The sequence below is a fragment of the Doryrhamphus excisus genome, chromosome 18 (assembly GCF_030265055.1).
Source record: "Doryrhamphus excisus isolate RoL2022-K1 chromosome 18, RoL_Dexc_1.0, whole genome shotgun sequence".
Lineage (NCBI taxonomy): Eukaryota > Metazoa > Chordata > Actinopteri > Syngnathiformes > Syngnathidae > Doryrhamphus > Doryrhamphus excisus.
Window position 1 is genome coordinate 3,186,066 of NC_080483.1, and position 23,103 is coordinate 3,209,168.

At 42.0% G+C, this 23,103-nt stretch overlaps 1 protein-coding gene across 2 annotated transcripts in view; it reads right to left on the reverse strand.

Annotated features, from left to right (window-relative positions):
• The window catches only part of LOC131106288 (dedicator of cytokinesis protein 3-like), a 34,178-nt gene that overhangs the window by 4,114 nt on the left and 6,961 nt on the right, over positions 1 to 23,103 (reverse strand). The window contains exons 11-47 of one of the 2 annotated variants that reach the window (XM_058055206.1): positions 22,253 to 22,313; positions 21,823 to 21,970; positions 20,165 to 20,253; positions 19,803 to 19,928; positions 19,600 to 19,724; positions 19,319 to 19,481; positions 19,136 to 19,242; positions 18,881 to 19,052; positions 18,723 to 18,820; positions 17,265 to 17,348; positions 16,910 to 17,010; positions 15,389 to 15,470; positions 15,156 to 15,326; positions 14,805 to 14,930; positions 14,357 to 14,549; positions 12,949 to 13,076; positions 11,417 to 11,563; positions 9,329 to 9,427; positions 9,136 to 9,230; positions 8,987 to 9,059; positions 8,025 to 8,110; positions 7,892 to 7,918; positions 7,542 to 7,637; positions 7,351 to 7,411; positions 7,193 to 7,286; positions 5,538 to 5,686; positions 5,358 to 5,444; positions 5,135 to 5,239; positions 4,887 to 5,028; positions 4,646 to 4,812; positions 3,616 to 3,702; positions 2,472 to 2,651; positions 2,225 to 2,308; positions 1,480 to 1,596; positions 1,252 to 1,346; positions 991 to 1,072; positions 64 to 145 (exon numbers count right to left, since the gene is read on the reverse strand). In XM_058055206.1, coding sequence (XP_057911189.1) covers positions 64 to 145; positions 991 to 1,072; positions 1,252 to 1,346; positions 1,480 to 1,596; positions 2,225 to 2,308; positions 2,472 to 2,651; positions 3,616 to 3,702; positions 4,646 to 4,812; positions 4,887 to 5,028; positions 5,135 to 5,239; positions 5,358 to 5,444; positions 5,538 to 5,686; positions 7,193 to 7,286; positions 7,351 to 7,411; positions 7,542 to 7,637; positions 7,892 to 7,918; positions 8,025 to 8,110; positions 8,987 to 9,059; positions 9,136 to 9,230; positions 9,329 to 9,427; positions 11,417 to 11,563; positions 12,949 to 13,076; positions 14,357 to 14,549; positions 14,805 to 14,930; positions 15,156 to 15,326; positions 15,389 to 15,470; positions 16,910 to 17,010; positions 17,265 to 17,348; positions 18,723 to 18,820; positions 18,881 to 19,052; positions 19,136 to 19,242; positions 19,319 to 19,481; positions 19,600 to 19,724; positions 19,803 to 19,928; positions 20,165 to 20,253; positions 21,823 to 21,970; positions 22,253 to 22,313 — 4,129 coding nt within the window. The remainder of the gene's footprint in view (positions 1 to 63; positions 146 to 990; positions 1,073 to 1,251; positions 1,347 to 1,479; positions 1,597 to 2,224; positions 2,309 to 2,471; positions 2,652 to 3,615; positions 3,703 to 4,645; positions 4,813 to 4,886; positions 5,029 to 5,134; positions 5,240 to 5,357; positions 5,445 to 5,537; positions 5,687 to 7,192; positions 7,287 to 7,350; positions 7,412 to 7,541; positions 7,638 to 7,891; positions 7,919 to 8,024; positions 8,111 to 8,986; positions 9,060 to 9,135; positions 9,231 to 9,328; positions 9,428 to 11,416; positions 11,564 to 12,948; positions 13,077 to 14,356; positions 14,550 to 14,804; positions 14,931 to 15,155; positions 15,327 to 15,388; positions 15,471 to 16,909; positions 17,011 to 17,264; positions 17,349 to 18,722; positions 18,821 to 18,880; positions 19,053 to 19,135; positions 19,243 to 19,318; positions 19,482 to 19,599; positions 19,725 to 19,802; positions 19,929 to 20,164; positions 20,254 to 21,822; positions 21,971 to 22,252; positions 22,314 to 23,103) is intronic. The other variant, XM_058055207.1, reaches the window with a different exon arrangement.

The following is a 23,103-nucleotide window of genomic DNA, read 5'->3' on the forward strand; positions in this document are numbered from 1 at the left end:
GACAAGCAAGGTGAGTGACACAGGAAGTATTCACACACACAGGAAGTGCACTCGATTCTTCACCTTTGATTGCTGGCAGAGCCGAGTTGATTAACTGCAAGGGTGCCGAGTGGGTGGAGCTAAGGCTGGAGGAGGAGTGGCTTGCCTGCAGTGAAATAAATGCAACGTTCAATGGCAAATATTTGTATATATTCATAATCAGACTTATTGAGCAAAAAATTTCATACACTTTATACTAGCTTAGCATATCATATTATATAAACCAGTGGTCTCAAACACGCGGGCCGCGGGCCAAATGTGGCACGCAGGACACTAGTTTGAAGGCCCCCGCCTTGATATGAAAGTTTAATGTTAGTGCGGCCCGCGCAAGTTTGATATGGATGCTGTATGGTATCATGTACCCAGAAAAAATTATTACGTTTGATTAATGTTCATGTTAAAGGTTAAATAACTGTTAATAGTTATCCTCCCTATCTGTGTGGAAGTGGTAAGTTTTTGGCTATTTAAATTTAGAGTATAAATGTGACTATAGTCGTGTTTTGTCATGTCTACAGGGCTCTAATAATGCTTTGTTCATTTTAATCTGAAAAAAATCATTTGTCTACCCACCAACTATATGTGGTTTCTTAAGTTTTTATTATTTGCCGTTTTATTATTATTATTATATTTATTTATTACTGATTGATTGATTGACTTTATTCTTGATTTGTTTTCTTTATTTTTCATCTTATTTTGTGTAGAAAAATAAAAATTAAGATATTTGAGAACAGTGGAATGTTTTATCAGAGCTTTTCTTGTAGAAAATCCGAACCAAAGCACTGAAAAAGTTTGTATATTTTTCTGTTTTTAATAAATGTGTTTTGTTTTATTTTTGGAAAATCTGATGCGGCCCAGCCTTGCCCAGACCCTAGCTCCAGTGGCCCCCAAGTAAATTGAGTTTGAGACCCCTGATATAAACGATAGCATATCAAACGCTTAGGTGCTGCTGACCTGAATGGCGTAGAAGTCCTCACGCTGCTCAGCAAGAACGCCGTCGGCCAGAATGAAAAGACTTCCGACATTTGCCATCTCGCTGGAGATGCGAGAAGAGAAAGAAGAAATGTTCACATGTGACAAATACATAATTACATTCATTATTAGTTGGACATGTGATCCACTTAACACGATAAATAATCAATACATCAATGAAAAGACACATTATAGTCTACATTCGATCATACATCAAGATGATACCAGATAAGACCTTCTGACCTGTGTCGGTGTACTTTGAATCTCTCAGGACTCACAAGACTGTGAGTGGCCACAATCCCTTTGGTGGGGTTTGCTTTGTCTAAAGGACATGGACCCTGGAACACAACAACTTGGATCAGACCGTGGATCCTCATTAGGCAGCTTTAGCAACGCTAACAAGCGTCATGTTTTGATGGCACGTTCCTAATCATTCATATTCATATTCTACCTTGAAAAGAAGGTTCTTACCTGGCAGAGGCTGTTCCTCAACACCTGGAACTGATCTATCAGCTTCTTGTGCAGGGGACGCATTTCTGGGTGCACCAGATTCTCGTGCACAGCTAGGCCGGTTCCAAGGATGTGAACCTAGAGGAAAAGCCAACAACATTTTACGTTAGCAGGCTAGCAATGCTAACATTAACATAGTAGCATTTTTTTTCTTACTATGGGCCTGCAAGCAAAGCCCTTGGACCTTTTTTTGCAATTTCCATGAATATGAACTTAAGCATTGGCTGGTGAGGGTGTACCCCGCCTCTCGCTCGAAGACAGCTGGGATAGTCTCCAGCACGCCTCCGCGACCCTCGTGAGGGTAAGCTGTATTAAATGAATGAATGAATAAATGAACTTATGCATTGGCTGACGAGGGCGTACACCTCCTCTCGCTCGAAGACAGCTGGGATAGGCTCCAGCACGCCCCCGCGACCCTCGTGAGGAAAAAGCGGTAGAAAATGAATGAATGAATGAATGAACTTAAGCATTGGCTGACCAGGGTGTACCCCTCCTCTCGCTCGAAGACTCGGGCTAGCAATGCTAATGTTAGCATAGTAGCATTTTTTTGCCATTTTCATAGGTAGACACTATTATGCTATGTGTTAGCATGCTAACATGCTAACATCAGCATACTTGATGGGTGGAATAATCCCAATGTCAACATTACAATACAGTGGGCAAACTGATCCCAGTGTCAAGGTTTGAACATTTGTTGACTTCTCACCTGCTCCTGCATGACATTTTTCAGCTGGGTGATCTTCTCGCTGTCCTCTGGGTGGCTGCTGATGTAATCTTTGTCAAAGAAAGCCTGACAACAAAATATAAATTACTAACAACAAAGTTCTTCAGATTGTTTTGTAATTCCACGGTATAAAAGAAAGGCTTTTGGACACAAATGCAATATTATTTATATGATCTATAGTGGCCATCACTATCACTGGGGGGGCAAAATGACAATGACAACAACTAACCTCCTGGTATCTGGCAATGCCACCATTGACGGCGGCGTCGATGACTCCATTGAGCGTCATGCTGAGAAGATTGACGTTGTTGTGTAGTTGTTTGTGTTGGTACTGGCTGAACAAAGTCCGCAGCTCCTGGTTCTTGTTCTCCACCACACAGATGGCATTTTCTAGCGGACTCACCTCCACCTGAAACCCACCAAGAAAATGGCAGCATCATTTCCAACTGGTTTTCCTTCTGAGGGATTGGTAGCTGAATGTGGGAGGAAACCGGAGTACCCGGAGAAAACCCATGCATGCACGGGGAGAACATACAAACTCCACACAGAGATGGCCGAGGGTGGAATTGAACCCTGGTCTCCTAGCTGTGAGGTCTGTGCGCTAAACACTCGACCGCCGTGCCGCCCGTCTGTCTACTTGCTGCACATTTTATGTTTACGCTAACAGAAGTACAGTTCACACGTGCCAGGAAGTAGATCCAAATTAGATTCTACTACAGTAAACCTCGGATATATCGGACTCGGATATATCGGAAATTCGCTCACAACGGACAGATAAAAAAGAACCAATTTTTCTGTAATGCATTTCCAATAAAAATTCATTGCATATATCGGATTTTTTATAACGGATTTCGCCTATTTCGGACAAAATCTCCAGTCCCGTTCCAATGCATTTCCATGAAATTTCCCTCGCATATATCGGATGGCCGCATCGTGGCGCTCCGATTCGCCGAATCGTGACAGGCCGCTATACGACGTCATTTGCAGCGTTTGCAGCGTTGCCTGCGCGTCCAGGTACATTGGAAACATAGACCAAATACATAGACCATTTGACCAAATGTAGAATTACTACACAGGTTCTGCTTGGACATTCACAGAGTTCAAACCAGACAAAAAAAACAGTCACACGTCACAAACGAGTGACCCTGGGAACGTAGAGTGCACGTTCAATTGCAAGGTTTATAGTGTGCATAAAACACCATGCCTCGTGCACTGCCACTTCCATCTTTTGTGGATTATCATTCATGCCATAGTTCAAAGTCTGATTATGGCTTCTGGATGCCCGCTTCCTGCGAGATAGCTTTGGTTTAAGAGAGAAATAACTAACAACTCTAATTATTTATTATGCATTTATTATTGATTGATTCTCTTACCAACTCTCTCTTCTCCACCTCAAACCAGCGTGAAATTCCAGGCAAAGGATGGGCAAGCACCAGTGTTGTCCTCTCGATCCAAAGACTCTGGAACCCAGAAGAGGAAACATGAAAATGTGTCGCTTATCCTCACTTTGCGGTTTGCGGGGTTATGCTGGAGCCTATCCCACCCTGGACTGGTAGCCAGAACATTTCAGGGCACATATCGACATAACAACCATTCCCACTCACATTCATACCTATGGACCATTTGGAGTTGCCAATTAACCTAGCATGTTTTTGGAATGTGAAACCGGAGAAGCACGAAATCCAAAGAAATACAGCTGGAATAGGTGCAGATTCTGGAAGACCTAGGAAGCTGTCTGTGCTGGTGTGTAGCTGCTCTACAGGAGTCCACAACAAAATTACATCATATTTATTCATTCATTCATTTTTTACCGCTTTTCCTCACGAGGGTTGCGGGGGTGCCGGAGCCTATCCCAGCTGTCTTTGGGTGAGAGGCGGGGTACACCAAGGACTGGTGGTCAGCCAATCACAGGGCACATATAGACAAACAACCATTCACACTCACATTCATACCTATGGACAATTTGGAGTCGCTAATTAACCTAGCATGTTTTTGGAATGTGGGAGGAAACCGGAGTACGAGTGACCCGAAGAAACCCACGCATGCACGGGGAGAACATGCAATTCGTGGAATTGAACTAGGGTCTCCTAGCTGTGAGGCCTGCGTGCTAACCACTTCTTCAACGTGCAGCCTGGACTGGTGGTCAGCCAATCACAGGGCACATATAGACAAACAACCATTCACACTCACATTCATACCTATGGACAATTTGGAGTCGCTAATTAACCTAGCAAGTTTTTGGAATGTAGGAGGAAACCGGAGTACCCGGAGAAAACCCACGCAAAACTCCACACAGAGATGGCCGAGGGTGGAATTGAACCCTGGTCTCCTAGCTGTGAGGTCGGCGCGCTAACCACTCGACCGCCGTGCCGCCCACATCATATTTATAATTGACAATATTACCTTGAACTCATTCTCTTTGTCTTTTGGTCCTTTATGGAAAGGTCGATCGTGACGGAAGCGGCGAACGTTATTGACCCGATAAAAACTTTTGATCCGGTCAGCGACTCGATCCAACTGGAGGACGCCAACAGCTTCAGGAACTGGCGTTACTGCATAAATCTGGAGGTCTGAGCGCGATTGATCAAGGAATGAACTTGAAGCGCAAACAGGTATAAGCAAAGACACACAATAAGTAGGATACACTGAGCGTCACACTGCAGGATGGCTTCCTCGGGTGGCTTTGGGTGCTGCATGGCGATGGCCTGTGGGAACTCTCCCAGCATCCTCTGCTGGAAGGCCTCAAGGCGTTCATAGTCGTGACCGCGGCACACAAACTCTTTGTTCTGGTGGACAGTTTGAAATGAACACACATGAATAATGACACAAAGAATGAAAACACTTGGACTGGCATTGATGTGATTTAAAATTGTGGATTAGGATTCAACTGACTCTGAGGAAGAAGGGGAACTTCCTGCCATAGAATCCCACCCTGAAGAATTCAGGTTCCAGACGTTGATGCTCCATGATATTATCAAAATACGCCGCCTCCAATTTCTACAAACGCACACAGCAACCATTTTCTTATATAAACACAACACTGATGGAAAGCATGCAACATATTTCTTCTTGCTTATGTTTTCATGTTCCCAAGCAAAGTTCCCTTCATACTCACTCGAATCCAGCTGAGACTCTGGTAGTCGTACAAGGATTCATACTGGAAAGCCAGCTCCCTACAGAGCGGAATCCCAAACTCCCAACACTGAGCACACACACAAACACAACACATACTGTATAACTTTTATTTTGTTTTATTTTACACATGGATTTATCAAAAATGGTGCATGACCTTTACCTTTCCTTTGTTGAAATAGTGGATGACCTTGCGGCCGAGCACCTCCTTGCGGTGCCACTCAGACTGAGCGGGATAATGCAGGAAGTCTTTCATTGGCCGCTCATCCCAGTGCAGTAACTCCCAGTACAACAAGAGTGTGAACGCTGCCTCTGCATGTCAAATCAATCAATCAATCAATCAAACATGTAGCTAATGACACATGGTCAGGTGAGGCCAATTATTATAAAATAAATCTCATTCTAAACAGTACACATCTTTGAACAAAATGAAACCCTGACATTAGAAAATGCATGTCCCTAATTACAATGGGGTGAAAAATGAACATTATAATGAACATCAGTGGAACTTTTTTGTCAAAAGTGTGGGAAATTTGGAATCTAACAGCAAAAAAGAATAACTATTTTATGACTAATCTTATGTATAGTTAAGCCTGATCATTGACATAGAGCATCAGAACCCCACTGTGTATTGAACATGCATCAGATTACAATTGAGTGCATCCCATAATCAGTTCCCAGTTCCACATGTCCAAAAGGAGTAGGAAGAAGCAAAGCTTATTAAATCCTACCCCTCCATCTGGTACTTTTACAATCAGTAACTGTTACATTTGTTCACTTCCTGCTTTCTATAATACAGTTTAATACAGTTTTTTTTTTTTTTTAAATAATATACCTCGTACCGAAGTACAAGGTGATATGAGCATCCAATGCCATAATGGGTACCATAGTAAGTGTCAATATAGTGATATATATAGCACATCATGACTGGTTCAAGACTCTTCATCCTTGTATTTAGCAAACATCAACTGCTTGTATTGTTTCTTGAATTGGCTCATCGTTGTGCATTGTTTGATTTCCTTACTCAATCCATTCCATAGTTTGATTCCACATACTGAAATGCTATGGCTAGCATAACGTAGTCCTAGCATAGAAGTGTTTCAAATGTACTTCTTCCCTGAGATCATATTTCTCCTCTCTTGTAGAGAAGTATTGGATGACATTTTTAGCTAATTGCTAATTTTTAGCCTTATGCATTATTTTAGCTGTTTGAAGATGAACTATATCAGCAAGTTGAAGTATTTGTGATTTTAGAAATAAGGAGTTAGTATGTTCTCTGTAGGCGGCATTATGAATTATCCTTACTGACCTTTTTTGCAGTACATTTAGCGAGTGAAGATTGCTTTTATAGTTATTAGCCCATATTTCCACACAATAAGTAAGATATGGTAGAACCAGAGAGCAGTAATAAAAGAATGTGGAGTGATTTCTGATTGAGAATAAATTTTGCTTTGTTCTACTGAAATATTTCTGGCCACCTTATGTTGTATATTTGTAATATGAGGTTTCCAGCTCATATTTTCATCTATTGTGATCCCCAGAAATGTATTTTCGTTCACCCTTTCAATGTCTACACCGTCTATTTGTATTTGCTGGTGCGTGTCCTTTCTGCTACCAAATAGCATGATTTTAGTTTTATTTAGGTTCAAGGACAATCTATTTTGCACATTTCATTCTAAAGACAACTCATCTTATCTCTATCTCTACCATGAAAAAGTTGGTCCCAACACTGAAAATCACGAAAAATAAGCCATGTACCTCACCACACATCACCGCATGCATCAGTGGTGTACTCTGTGTGTGTGTGTGTGTGTGTACCGGTGTAGTTGTCTGCCTGCAGGTGCATGTCACAGAGTTTGTGGACGTAGCGGACGTACATCTCCTCCTTGTTGATCTCAGATTTGTAAAAGTTCTGCACATCAAAATTGGGATCAGCAGTGAGCATAAAAGTAACGTGATCAAGACTCGAATCTTACCAAGATATTGACGGTGCAGCCGATCTTCTTGTTCTCCGTCTCGTCTCCTTTCATGCAATCCCTAAGACAAGATGGACACAAATCATCTACTTCACTGTCTAAGTCACACATCAACAACAGAATCATCTCTGACCCTGTGTGTGTGTGTGTGTGTGTGTGTGTGTGTGTGTGTGTGTGTGTGTGCGCATTACCTGTAGTCCAGAAGTCGTTCCATCAGTCGAGTGACTGAAGTAACAAAGGAGATGCCGGTCTCTCGCCACGTTTCATGCTCAACCTTCTCCAACAGACTTTAAGCACAAAACAACCAATCAAATTCATTTATTTATTTACTTACTTATTTTTATTAAATGTATTTGTTTTTCTTGCTTAAATGACATCTTCATGTCATTATATTTGAATTTTTTTGCTGATAAATGTATGTATTAAAACAAATGATAAACAAAGTATTTAAGATGACGCATACATTTTCTAGTGGAGAAGAATAATAATTATCAATACTAAATGAATAAGAATGAATGAAACGGGGTTAGTGATGTCATACCTGGGGTACGGCCCAAAGAGCTGAGTTCTAATCCCGTAGCACAAAGCAAACGCACAACAGCAGTGTTAGTGCACAAAAAGAAAGTTGATGTGTGTTACTGGAAACACAATGAAGGATTTCTGGATTGTTTTACAGCAAACTGAAGAGTTCCCTGTAGTTCTCGTCGCCTTTGCCCTCTGAAACCAAACTGTCCAGCTTGTCAATCAGCTCTGCCTCCACCTACACAACAATAACACAACAACATCAGTACATAAACACAACTGCTGTCAGTCTTGTTTGTGTGTGTCTTGTTGATAACCCAGTGTCTCATATGCCAATACCGAATGACCCACGGGCCACAAATGGCCCCTGGGCCACACTTTGGACACCACAGCTTCTACAGTATAGATCTTGGTCAGGGTTGCATGACATGACGCTAGGGAATGTATGTGTTGTTACTATGGAACTTTTGTGTTGCTAGGGAACATGTGCGTTGTTGCTAAGGAACACGTGTTGTTGCTAGGGAATGTGTGTGTTGTTACCAGGGAGGTTTCGTGTCGCTAGGCAATGTGTGTTGTTGCTAAGGAACATGTGTCCTGTTGCTAAAGAATACGTGATGTTGCTAGGGAACGTGTGCTGCTGTTGAGGTGTGTCTTCTTGCTAAGGCACATGTGTTGTTGCTAGGGAATGGGCGTGTTGTTACTAGGGAGGTTTCGTGGTGCGAGCGAACGTGTTGTTGCTAAGGAACATTTTTCTTGTTGCTAAAGACTATGTGTTTTGCTAGGGAACATGTCTTTGTTGCTATGACACAGGTGTCTTGTTGCTAAGGAACATGTGTTGTTGCTAGGGAACGTTTGCTGCTGTCGAGGAAGGAATGTGTGTCTTGTTGCTAGGGAATGCGTCTTTGTTGCTAAGGAACATGTGATGTTGCTAGGGAACGTGTGCTGCTGTTGAGGAAGGTGCATCACACAGCAACTTAAAACAAGGTAAACCTAATAAATATACAAACATGTACCGATACGAGTTTGAATGCATTTCAGGCCCCACTTTGACATTCCTGTTTTTATCATCAATGTATTTTTTATTGATCATATCCTGCAAAGATCATGCATATACCTTAAAATCAAAGTCATCTTCTGCAAAGTTGTGCTGAAAGGGTGAGAGGTGCTGCACCGTGGTCAGGATGATGCTAAAGAGGGGAAAACACAAACAGGAACAGTGTCAATGGGTCACGTGACACACTTCTTTTCTGCTGAGGCGCTTACTGGCTGGTCAGGAGCCTCATGACGTTCCAGTCCCGTGGGAAAATACTCAGCCTCATCAGATTCCGAAACACACACCAAATCTTCATCATGAACTCCTGAAGGCAAATAAAGCAAATCATGTATACGTTCCACATATTTACGTATCTCTCAGCCTTCTTATGATAAAACATTTCATCTGACCACCACTTGGTACCTTCAGCTCCTCTTTGCTCTGATAATTCTCCATCAGGTGTTCAAAGTGGACGTTGGTCATGTGACGGAGGAGGGACAGTAAGCAGGACACAAATTCCCCCTGCCAACACAAAGCGGGTCACATGTATGTCAGCCATGTCAGGGACAGGAGCGTCGGAAATGAAGCTCATGGTGAGGACAGGAAGCGTGGTAGGAACCATGACTCCATCCATCAAAGTTCTGTCATGATTGCATCTGAAAAATGAAAGTTATTGTTTTTTGGATGTTGGCTTTTCAGATTTTGGCCACGTTCAAAATACACAATAAGTGCTTGAGGCACACCTTGCAATCCAACCTACCTCGGTGTTCCCAGTATGAGTGAAGTGTGGCTTTTTCCATTTGAGTTAAACAGCTGCTTGCTTAATTGGCAACTCAAAATTATCCATAGGTATGAATGTGAGTAGGGCTGCACGGCGGTCGAGTGGTTAGAACGCAGGTCTCACAGCTAGGAGACCATAGTTCAATTCCACCCTCGGCCATCTCCGTGTGGAGTTTGCATGTTCTCCCCGTGCATGCCTGAGTTTTACATTCCAAAAACATGCTAGGTTATAATTGGCGACACCAAATTGTCCATAGGTATGAATGTGAGTGTGAATGGTTGTTTGTCTATATGTGCCCTGTGATTGGCTGGCCACCAGTCCAGGGTGTACACCGTCTCTCGCCCGAAGTCAGCTGGGATAGGCTCCAGCAACCCCCACGACCCTTGTGAGGATACGCGGTAGAAAATGAATGAATGAATGTGAGTGTGAATGACACCGTCTCTTGCCCAAAGGCAGCTGGGATAGGCTCCAGCATGCCCGCAACCCTAGTGAGGACAAGCGGTATAGAAGATGGATGGATGTTTCCCCAGCGTGTGGGCTCTGTCGCTCCCTGCCACTTTTGGCTCGTGTGCCTGTTCTAGCGGTTGTGGGGGCTGTCTCGGGGCGTGTGACTTGTCCGCGACTCTTGGTGGTCTGGGGGTGGCGTAGCCGGCTCGATCTCTGGTGGGGCCTACCCCGCGATTGGCCTGCTGGCTGCTGGGCTGTCGTGCCTGTTTGGGTGTCTGCTACTACCTGCTGCTACCGTCTGCTACTCTTTGTACTCTGCTGCATCTTGGCGGTCCGCGTCTCCTTCCGCCCGGGGCCCTGTTGTGGATCTGGGACCCCTGGGTTTCCCGCCCTGAAACGCCCCGGACGCCCTACCCGGGGACGACCACGGTGTGTGTTGTCATGGCAATTGTTGTTGCTAGTTTTTGTCTCCCTCTCTCTCTCTCTCTCTCTCTCTCTGTGTCTCTTCTTGCTCCGGTCCAGCCGCTTCAAATTCGCATAACAAAAACGTAAACACCTTTCCTGTCAGTTCAAATCTGTTTAGCATGTAAGGGCATTTAGATAAACAATACTATCTAAACAACTATTTAAAAAATTCTGGATTTTTAAAATTATAAATATTAAAAGACAGCTGGACAGCCCTGATGTAAATAGACAAAGACAAGTACATAACTGGGTTAGGCATTGAGTATCGAGCGTCGAGCGTCAGACCATCAAGGTGTACCGAGTGCCGTGTTTTTGACACGCTATGCCAGGCTTCATCCAACCAATCAGTTATGTAAAAAGATAAATTACAAGCCAATTATACCTTATACTGCACATACGGTGGACGAGTCAAATATCCAGCTAATGTAAGGCTGTGCACTTTTTTATAAACAAACCACCTGACGTTAACACTAGCTTAAGCGGGGACTAGGGGACAGAACCTTTAGCGTGCCAACCTAGGACTGACAAGCAATTGTTACGTATATGAAAGATGGCACCAAATAAGACGAGGATAAAGATAGAACAACCCCAGCTGGGTGACAGTGACCATGGCAATATGGGAAAAAATTCAAATAGACTTTTATTTATGAGACCAAATTCAATACCAGTAGTAATCCAAAATAGAACATGGTTATTATTTTCCTTATCCAAGGTTGGTGTAGTTCAATATTGTTTTTCATGTGTCAATCACATGTCAGTCACATGTTGCCCGCTCACTGTCAGGATTGATAGAAAGATCCAGAAGGTGAGTTACTAACAGTGATCTCGGCGGTGCACTGCGGACAGCGTTGGCCTCTTACCGCCTCCTGTGATTGGCTCTTGCTCGTGACTGACAGCAGCGTCTGCAGGAGGACGTCCAGCAGCGACTCCACCATCATCTCCACGTCTTCCTGCACTGATGCATCCTGGGAAAAAAAAACACAGAACAGAGAAAGCACACACGTGGAGAAGACATGATGTGTTAGTTTAACTTGAAATCAACTCATTTCATAATGTATAATAACAAATAAGATAACATAAAAAATAGCACACCACTGATCAAGTGACAAGTGTGTGATGAGGTGGAAAATCCCATCGCGTACACAAAAAACCCTTATCAGCCACCTGAAACACCAGCGGCATTGGAAAGTGCAAAGACTTTACCAGAGACCTCCGTGGCATCACACCAGTTGCTCAGAGCATGTGCCCGAATACAGTGCACCTTGCTGGGCCACAGAAGGTGTCTCCCTTCGCTCTATACCAGGGGTCTCAAACTCAATTTACTTGGGGGCCACTGGAGCTCGTCTGGGTGACACTGGGCCGCATCAGGTTTTCCAAAAAAAACCAAAAAAAAACGCATTTATTAAAAACAAAAAACAAAAAAATTAAAAAAACGTCGCTTTGGTTCCAATTTTCTACAATAAAAGCTCTGATAAAACATTCCACTGTTCTCAAATATCTTACTTTTTATTTTCCTACACAGAATAAGATGAAAAATAAATAAACAAATCAAGAATAAAGAAAATCAATCAGTAATAAATAAATAGAATAATAATAACAGCAAATAATAAAAACTTAAGAAACCACATATAGTTGGTGGGTAGACAAATGATTTTTTTCAGATTAAAATGAACAAAGCATTATTAGAGCCCTGTAGACATGACAAAACACGACTATAGTCACATTTATACTCTTTATTTACAACATATTGCGCAACTGCAGGGTCTTGAGACACATGCTAACTCGCAAACTAGAGAGCTAGCGACCTAAACGGTAGCCTTCAAGTTATTTCCTTTCAACTTAAATAGCCAAAAACTTACCACTTCCACACGGATAGGGAGGATAACTATTAACAGTTATTTAACCTTTAACATGAACATGAATCAAACGTAATAATTTTTTCTGGGTACATGATACCATACAGCATCCATATCAAACTTGCGCGGGCCGCACTAACATTAAACTTTCATATCAAGGCGGGGGCCTCAAACTAGTGTCCTACAGGCCACATTTGGCCCGCGGGCCGCGTGTTTGAGACCCCTGCTCTATACCCTGGTTCTCCTGTGGTAGTAGTAATGTTTTGATATTTATTTTGATATTCTCTTGATTCTCACCTCCAGGTGTGTACAAACTACCGTTAAATCCAGATTTAAAAAAATTTTCAGTTCCATATTGGTCTTGAGAAGCAGAAAGTTACTTGTATTGTTTTTTTTTAACTGATGGTGTTTGTATGCTTTTGCTGTTTGGAGCGTTTGGACCTGTCCAATGCCCCTACATTGTGTATGCATGTGTATGTGTGTGTGTGTGATACCAGGGAGGTGGTCTGGATGACCGAGAAGAGAGAAGTGAGAATTCCACAGCACATGAGAAGCTCTTTCTGATGTCTGAGATGAAGATGGATGTGATGAAGAACCACAGGAAGCAGGATCCTTCGAGACTCTGTGAAAACATACACAAAGCGTGTATGAGTTTGGAGAAAGTACTTCATTTGTACGCAGACATTCATATCTGGGGTGGGTTCATTTTCCCTTCATCATGAGTAGTTTTTCCATTTTCTTATATTGAGTGAATTTCTTTAGGTTAGATGGCGGCATTTGTTTTACCTTACCTTTTACCATGTTTCCACTGTCATGACTACAAGGACGTAATATGAGAGCAGGTACTCCTATTCTTCTTGCCAATGAGTGGTGTATCATTGTACATATTCAATGAAGAATAGATAGATACGTATTCAGAGAAGAAATGGTCACACTAAAAAGATGCTTTGATGATAATAGATTGTCCTTGAACCTAAGTAAAACTAAAATCATGCTGTTTGGTAACAGCAGAAAGGACACGCACCAGCAAATACAAATAGACGGTGTAGACATTGAAAGGGTGAACGAAAATACATTTCTGGGGATCACAATAGATGAAAATATGAGCTGGAAACCTCATATTACAAATATACAACATAAGGTGGCCAGAAATATTTCAGTATTGAACAAAGCAAAATTTGTTCTCAATCAGAAATCACTCCACACTCTTTATTGCTCTCTGGTTCTACCATATCTTACTTATTGTGTGGAAATATGGGCTAATAACTATAAAAGCAATCTTCACTCGCTAAATGTACTGCAAAAAAAGGTCAGTAAGGATAATTCATAATGCCGCCTACAGAGAACATACTAACTCCTTATTTCTAAAATCACAAATACTTCAACTTGCTGATATAGTTCATCTTCAAACAGCTAAAATAATGCATAAAGCTAAAAATAAGCAATTAGCTAAAAATGTCATCCAATACTTCTCTACAAGAGAGGAGAAATATGATCTCAGGGAAGAAGTACATTGAAACACTTCTATGCTAGGACTACGTTATGCTAGCCATAGCATTTCAGTATGTGGAATCAAACTATGGAATGGATTGAGTAAGGAAATCAAACAATGCACAACGATGAGCCAATTCAAGAAACAATACAAGCAGTTGATGTTTGCTAAATACAAGGATGAAGAGTCTTGAACCAGTCATGATGTGCTATATATATCACTATATTGCTTTTTGCTTTGTTCAATACTGAAATATTTCTGGCCACCTTATGTTGTATATTTGTAATATGAGGTTTCCAGCTCATATTTTCATCTATTGTGATCCCCAGAAATTTATTTTTGTTCACCCTTTCACTGTCTACACCGTCTATTTTTCAGAGTGAAAAGTGTTTTTCTTGAGACAGGAGTACCTGGAAAAGAAAAGAGCCTGCTGTCTACGGTGCGAGCAATGAACTGCAGCTTGACGGCGTCCATGGCGTGTCCCACGTGCAGCGTGGACGGCACGCTTGCCAACGTGCCGCGCACAAACTCTGCCACTTCTTGGACGGCAAACATGTGAAGCAGCTGGTCGAAGATGCTCGGGAAAGAGTTGAAGAGCGCAGCCTGCAAGAAGTCAGACCACCACAAATGTTTGGTGACAAGGGAAGACATCACCTCAAGGAAAAATCTTTGTTAGTCGACTTTGTCCACTTTGAGGGAAGAAAAGACAAACATGGAAAGAAAAGAAAGACAATTGGTAGCCGCTCCTGTAACCACACAGACAGACGCTTGCGTGATGAAGTGATGCCACACACACACACGAGTCAGTGTGTATTCTGATGGCCAGGGGGCGGGGCTTTCATCCACACGTCTACTTACTGACAAAGGAGGCGGCCGCAGAGTGTCGGCGCTTAACACCTGACCACAGGTAACCTGCTTGCCACCAGGAACCTGGCCTGGGGGAGGGGGTGGAGCCTGACTTGGACCTTGGCCAGGTTGGGGACCCTGGGTGTGAACGTATAGAGGGAGAGCACCCCCACCCAAAGAAATATTACAGGAAAATGACGGAGGGAGTTGGAGAAGGTGAGGAAGAATAAAAGAAGCAAAAGAAATCAAACAAGCTGAGGGAGAAACTTCTCCAAATCATTTCAACACTTTGAAGGAAGACCAAGACATCTTCTAGTTGAAAAGCTCTCCCATGGAAAAGACGAGTGGGCGTGGTCTGCTCACCTGTGTGAAGATGAGGGTCTCACAAGTGGGTCGATCCAGGCTGAGAACCAAGCGGATGGAATGGAAGAGTTCCTGGATGCTGCTTCGGAACTGGTCCTCCTCCATTCCACAGGTGGCACGAGAGTACAGAACCCGAGACTGGACGATGAACTTGATCAGATACTCCAGCGCCTGTGGTATGAAAATGTACTGTATAGATCATGCATATATTTTCATAAATATGGTTCAATTACCCTCATGACTTCCTGTGTGTGATCTTGTCGGACCGCCTCAGCAGAACGCTCCATAGACCACTTGAGACATCGGATCAGCTCCCTGGTACACAAACACAACTAGAGCTGTAACAATTAATCGATTAATTGATTGCCCAATTAACAACAAATATTATGGTTAAAAAATTGTTTTATTTATTTAAAAATTAGGGCTGTCAAAGTTAACACGTTAATGATGCGTTAACGGAAGTTAACGGAAGTTAGTAAACATGTTAGTGTGAGAGGTCGCACTTGCTCACATTTTGCATTTGCTGAACGTTTGTGGGAGAGTTTAAGACAGGGGTCTCAAACACACGGCCCGCGGGCCAAATGTGGCCCGCAGGACACTAGTTTGAGGCCCCCGCCTTGATATGAAAGTTTAATGTTAGTGCGGCCCGCGCAGGTTTGATATGGATGCTGTATGGTATCATGTACCGAGAAAAAATTATTACGTTTGATTAATGTTCATGTTAAAGGTTAAATAACTGTTAATAGTTATCCTCCCTATCCGTGTGGAAGTGGTACGTTTTTGGCTATTTAAGTTGAAAGGAAATAACTTGAAGGCTACCGTTTAGGTCGCTAGCTCTCTAGTTTGCGAGTTAGCATGTGTCTCAAGACCCTGCAGTTGCGCAATATGGTGTAAATAAAAAAAGTATAAATGTGACTATAGTCGTGTTTTGTCATGTCTACAGGGCTCTAATAATGCTTCGTTAATTTTAATCTGAAAAAAATAATTTGTCTACCCACCAACTATATGTGGTTTCTTAAGTTTTTATTATTTGCCGTTTTATTATTATTATGATATTTATTTATTACTGATTGATTGATTTTCTTTATTCTTGATTTGTTTATTTATTTTTCATCTTATTTTGTGTAGAAAAATAAAAATTAAGATATTTGAGAACAGTGGAATGTTTTATCAGAGCTTTTCTTGTAGAAAATCGGAACAAAAGCAAAGTTTGTTCATTTTTCTGTTTTTAATAAATGCGTTTTTTGTTTTTTTTTTTGGAAAACCTGATGCCGCCCAGCCTCGCCCAGACCCTAGCTCCAGTGGTCCCCAAGTAAATTGAGTTTGAGACCCCTGGTTTAAGATGCTTGCTGACTATATTTTTTTTTTTAATAATGCCTCCTTTTACATAAAATTTGATGTAATTATCCTTGTCATTGCACATCGAATCGTTTACCACAAAAAGATTTCTCCTACTTATTATAGTTTAAAACGTATTTCCTTCTGCGATTAATTAATTGTGAGTTAACTGTGGATAAAAATGTGATTAATCGCAATCACATATTTTAATCGATTGACAGCCCTATTAAAAATATAATTGATTGATGATTTGGTTACAATAATTGTTAGTTGTAGCCCTAAACACAACTTCAATGACAAGATTTCCACAAAGTGGATGGCTGATGTTTATTTATAAACCACTGTAAAGGGGGATGCTTTGGACTTCTATTGTAATCCTGCCAAGGGATGAATGATCAGCAATTTGACACACTCACTTGTAGGCCAAAGCACCAGCAAAGTGTTTGTGGATGTATGTGTCCATGACGGGCCTGAAGTGGAAATATTTGCTGTCCCTGAGCAGGTTGATGATGAAAACCTGAGAGGGGAAAAAAAGCATCATTGCTCCCATCAATGCAAATATTAGCATTGCAATAAACGCCATAATTACAGCACATTATCTGTGACCTGTGTGAGGTCACATGATCATCTTTTTTAATTCTCCACGAGCGAACACACAAACTAGTCAGTCCACATCTGACACTAAACTCTTTGCTTGTCTGCACATAGGAGAAATGGATGTAATGTACCAAATGTTACGTCCTCTTAACAACTCATTGGAGTCCAACTTACCAAAGACTGGAAGACCAGAGGTCCATATTTGTCCGTGTTGTCATCCAGAATGGAGAACAATGTGTCCAGAATGTCTTGAAGAAACTAAACACACATTTTGTACAATTAGGAATATTTGATACGGTGATACGTCGGTTAAAAGTAGTGAAAGACGATACCAATGCCAATATTCCGTAGAAATATTTTATTATAAAAAGATTTGACTCATCACCATCACATCACCCTCGTCCAAATACAGGTCACATGACATGGTTATTGAGCATGCTCACTGTTCACTCGGCATGGGCCAGTATTGGATTATGATGGTATAATAATAATAATAATATGTCATGGTTTTACAGTATTATAATTACAGCTCTAAAATGTGTTATTATGAAATATCTTTATTGAAAAGAGAAAAATATTTCTGCGGAACAGTCATTTTAAAACAATATAATATCTACTATATTGGGTAATAAAGGTGACTACAGGGGTGTTATGGAGTGCCTATAGAGGGCTCCAATAATGCTAAAAATATACTTAGAAGGTGACCAAAATATTCTTGGCAGAAATTAAACGTCTGCCATGAATGAGGGAAGACCGTATATCAGGGGTCTCAAACTCTATTTACTTGGGGGCCACTGGAGCTAGGGTCTGGGCGAGACTGGGCCGCATCAGGTTTTCCAAAAAAAAAAAAAAACAGAAAAATTAAAAAAACAGATTTATTAAAAACAGAAAAATGAATAAACTTTGCTTTGGTTTCGATTTTCTACAAGAAAAGCTCTGATAAAACATTCCACTGTTCTCAAATATCTTACTTTTTATTTTTCTACACAAAATAAGATGAAAAATAAATAAACAAGAATAAATAATTCTTAATTATTAGATAAATAAACAAGAAAATCAATCAATCAGTAATAAATAAAAAAATCTAATAATAATAATAATAATTAATAATTAATAATAAAAAGGCAAATAATAAAAACTTAAGAAACCACATATAGTTGGTGGGTAGACAAATGATTTTTTTCAGATTAAAATGAACAAAGCATTATTAGAGCCCTGTAGACATGACAAAACACGACTATAGTCACATTTATACTCTTTTTATTTACAACATATTGCGCAACTGCAGGGTCTTGAGACACATGCTAACTCGCAAACTAGAGAGCTAGCGACCTAAACGGTAGCCTTCAAGTTATTTCCTTTCAACTTAAATAGCCAAAAACTTACCACTTCCACACGGATAGGGAGGATAACTATTAACAGTTATGTACTATTAACAGTACATGATACCATACAGCATCCATATCAAACTTGCGTGGGCCGCACTAACATTAAACTTTCATATCAAGGCGGGGGCCTCAAATTAGTGTCCGGGCCACGTGTTTGAGACCCCTGCCGTATATTGATATAAGCACAGGAAGTGTACTCCATGTTCCAAGCCGCTTTTAGAAATGAATAAAAGTTCTTCCATACCTTGACTATTTCCTCTCCACTGATGTGTCGCAGGCGGCCAAGGATGTCCGAGACCCGGTCCGGATGTGCTTTCCATTTGAGCAGAGCCAGCAGGTCCACTAGAACATCAGAGACGCGTCACAAGTGAATCTGAACACAAAGACTGAGGTCTTCTGTACCGTTCTGGGTGAGCTTGGTGGATGAGAGCTGGGTGGAGATCCAAAAGGTCTCCCTGGTGCTGCGCTGGAAGAGGAGGTTGTTCCCAACACCACGACTGAGGTTCATGTGGTCTTTACAGCAGGGAAGTCCCAAGTAGTGGGCGGGGTGATTAAAGGTTGTGTTGTCGTCACACTGAGGTCACATGTGATTGGTCTTACATGAAACTCGACTCACATCACCAAATGTTGTTGCAAAAAAAGCAAGATCAAGCAGACCTTGTAGACGAAGAGTTCGTGGCTCTGGTCGGATAACGTGGTCCCGTCGTCCCTCATGAGCGGCGTGAAGGAAAAGCCGAAGAGTTTCTTCTCTCCTTTGTCCTTTGCTTCAGGGACACAAAGGAAAGACAAGCTGAAAATAAAGACCACATCCCTTGTTTGTGTCTGCACATTGCTCCTCACTAGAACAATGCCTGAACTCGAAGCGGAGATGGGAGCCTCGGAATCGGTCGATGGGGATGGGCAGCTTAATGGCCTCGCTCCATCGAGGGCTGTTGTTGTGGTAGAGCACGAAGGAGCGATGCGCCGCCATGTTGGGCTCACCACAACCCAGACTAATGCAGTCCTGCACCAGGAGGGTGAAACACAACATCAGCATCCAGGAGCCATCAAGCCTCCCGATTCTTAAAACTCAAATCCGAAACTACACGACTACGAGAGCAACACACGATTGTGAAGGTCACCTTGACAAGTTCTCCATCGGCGCTCAGCACAAAAACGCTAACTTCAATGTTCTTCTGAACACTTTTTCCTCCTCTCTCGAAGTCGCCTCGCTCCAGTGTCAAGTACAAGTCGTTACGCACATCCCCTGCGGACACAAAGCACCACGCGGCATCAAACATCAGCAGCACAGCACGCACGCTCATCTTGCAACACATGCGCTCACCTGGCATGATGACGTCCGGGAAGCCCAGCTTGCGGGTTATGGCCACGCCTCCACTCAACACCGCTTTCTTTTCCCGCCGGAGATCCTCCAAGTCGCCTTGCAACAACTGCAATGAGATGATCAGGCCTGCGAGAACACAACAACACACAATATGACCAGTGAGGACGGAGATGAAGATGAAAGGGGAACACTGGGAGACCTCCAACTTCTTCTTATTTGCAACATGAAGGACATGAAGATCAATACATCAACGTCATCAATACATGAATATGGAGAAGATGTGAGATGAGTATTGAATGACAGGAAGTAGTTGGGTCTTTTAAAGTACGTTTCATCAGAATGTCAAGTAAAAAGTTTCATACCGTAGTTGTTTCCGGGCGCCGAGTATTTGGTACTGGATTTGCGGATGATGTTTTCATGGATTTGGTACCATTCGTTCTCGTTGTTACACCTGAAAGTTTCATCATACCCATTCATTATACTACTTCCACATACCTATACCCTACTTCCACGTACCTACACACTACTTCCACATACCTATACACTACCGTTGTACCTGGACACTACTTCCACGTATCTACACACTACTTCCACGTACCTGGACACTACTTCCACGTACCTACACACTACTTCCACGTACCTATAAACTACTGCCACATTACTATACCTACTGCCATTTACCTATACACTACTTCCACATACATATAGCCTACTTCCACAGCCTACTGCCATTTACCTATACACTACTTCCACATACATATAGCCTACTTCCACAGCCTACTGCCATTTACCTATACACTACTTCCATATACCTGTCCACTACTGCCATGTACCTATACACTACTTCCACGTACCTATACACTATGCTACATCCACATGCATATACCACTGCCACGTACCTATACACTACTGCCACGTACCTGTACACTACTTACACATATATATAGCCTACTGCCGTTTACCTATACACTACTTCCACATGCATATATTACTTCCATGTACCTATACACTACTTCCACGTACCTGTCCACTACTGCCATGTACCTATACACTACTTCCACATACCTATACACTCCTTCCACATGCATATACCACTGCCACGTACCTATACACTACTTCCACGTACCTGTACACTACTTCCACATACCTGTACACTACTTCCACGTACCTGTACACTACTTCCACGTACCTGTACACTACTTCCACATACATATATTACTTCCATGTACCTATACACTACTTCCACGTACCTGTCCACTACTGCCATGTACCTATACACTACTTCCACATACCTGTCCACTACTGCCATGTACCTATACACTACTTCCACATACCTATACACTACTTCCACGTACCTATACACTACTTCCACATGCATATACCACTGCCACGTACCTATACACTACTGCCACGTACCTGTACACTACTTACACATATATATAGCCTACTGCCATTTACCTATACACTACTTCCACATGCATATATTACTTCCATGTACCTATACACTACTTCCACGTACCTGTCCACTACTGCCATGTACCTATACACTACTTCCACATGCATATACACTACTTCCACATGCATATACCACTGCCACGTACCTATACACTACTTCCATGTACCTGTACACTACTTCCACGTACCTGTACACTACTTCCACATACATATCCACTACTTCCACCTACATTACTTCCACATACATATACACTTCTTCCACATACGTATATATAGTATATTATCAATGCTTTGAATCCATATATTAATGTTTGTTAAAAGCAATTACAAAGAAATGGTATACCATTTCAAAGGAAAATAAACCTTCCGTGATTTCATATTTATTAAGATTATTCATGAATTGCTAAGCCAAGGGAGAATTGGCCAATAAGAAATGCACAGATTGTCTTCATATGAAACTGTATTACATTCAATGGTGACTAAATATACCAAAAAGTACTGCTGATGTCGCAGTTGTATGTGTGCTGTGTGTGCGTGTGTGTGCGTGTGTGTGCGCACGACTCACATGTAAACTTTGAGGACAAAGTCTTTTTCCTCTCGAAGTTCCGAGATCGTTTGCAGGACATCGCTCATGGCGAGGACAGCGCAGCCGTAAGGCCGTCGGTATCGAACGTGTGCCGGACCTTTCTTACTGTCATTCAGCAACATCCGCCCTGCCACAGGAAGTGAAAACAGTGATGATGCTATTCTGCGGTCATGTGCTCCCTCCGCCCTCCTTTCCTTTATGGGAGTTAATAATATAAGTTATGATCATAAGTGGATCATGTGTGTTTTGCTTTACTGCTTAGTATAGTTATTACTACTTCCTGTTTCCTGGCAGTAATAAAAGTCTTTGGTTATGACACTTTGTCACACATTTCATAATTTGCATCCACGTGCTGAAATGAATTGATGACAATGAGTCAGTGTGTCATGTGACTTGTGCTGTGTCTTACCCGTTCGAATCACCTGTGAGATGATGTACAGATCTCTCTTCATGTCTTTGTTGCTCAGGTCCTGTACACACACACACACACACAAACACGATGTAATAAAAGTGTGTACAGTCCTCCCTCGTTTATCATGATTAATTGATTCCAGACCCGATTTCTTCTTCACTTAATTAATTATTCTAAACTTAAAGTGTTTCAAACAGAGTGAGGAAGACGGACAAAGAAGCCATAACTTTACCACTTCCACACCGAATGAGAGGTGAACCTTTTTTCTTAGCCACGGCATGCTAGCTCAGTAGCCAGTCTCCATGCACTATGAAAGGTAATGTACTCTAACGTCATGTCTCATAACATTACTGATGCCTATAGTGACCGTAATGCTACATATAACTTATACAGTCAACATTCATTCTTCCATTTTCTACCTCTTTTTCCTCACGAGGGTCGCGGGGTACACCCTGGACTGGTGGCCAGCCAATCACAGGGCAGATATAGACAAACAACCATTCACACTCACATTCATACCTATGGACAATTTGGAGTCGCTAATTAACCTAGCATGTTTTTGGAATGTGGGAGGAAACCGGAGTACCCGGAGAAAACCCACGCATGCACAGGGACAACATGCAAACTCCACACAGAGATGGCCGAGGGCGGGGAATCGAACCCTGGTCTCCTAGCTGTGAGGTCTGTGCGCTAACCACTCAACCGCCGTGCCAACCAAGAAACAGACATCTTTAATTCATTATTCATTTTTTTGAAGAAATGCAGACATTGTGACCGAGCGATATTCAAACCGTGACATTCACTCGCTAAATGTACTGCAAAAAGGTCAGTAAGGATAATTCATAATG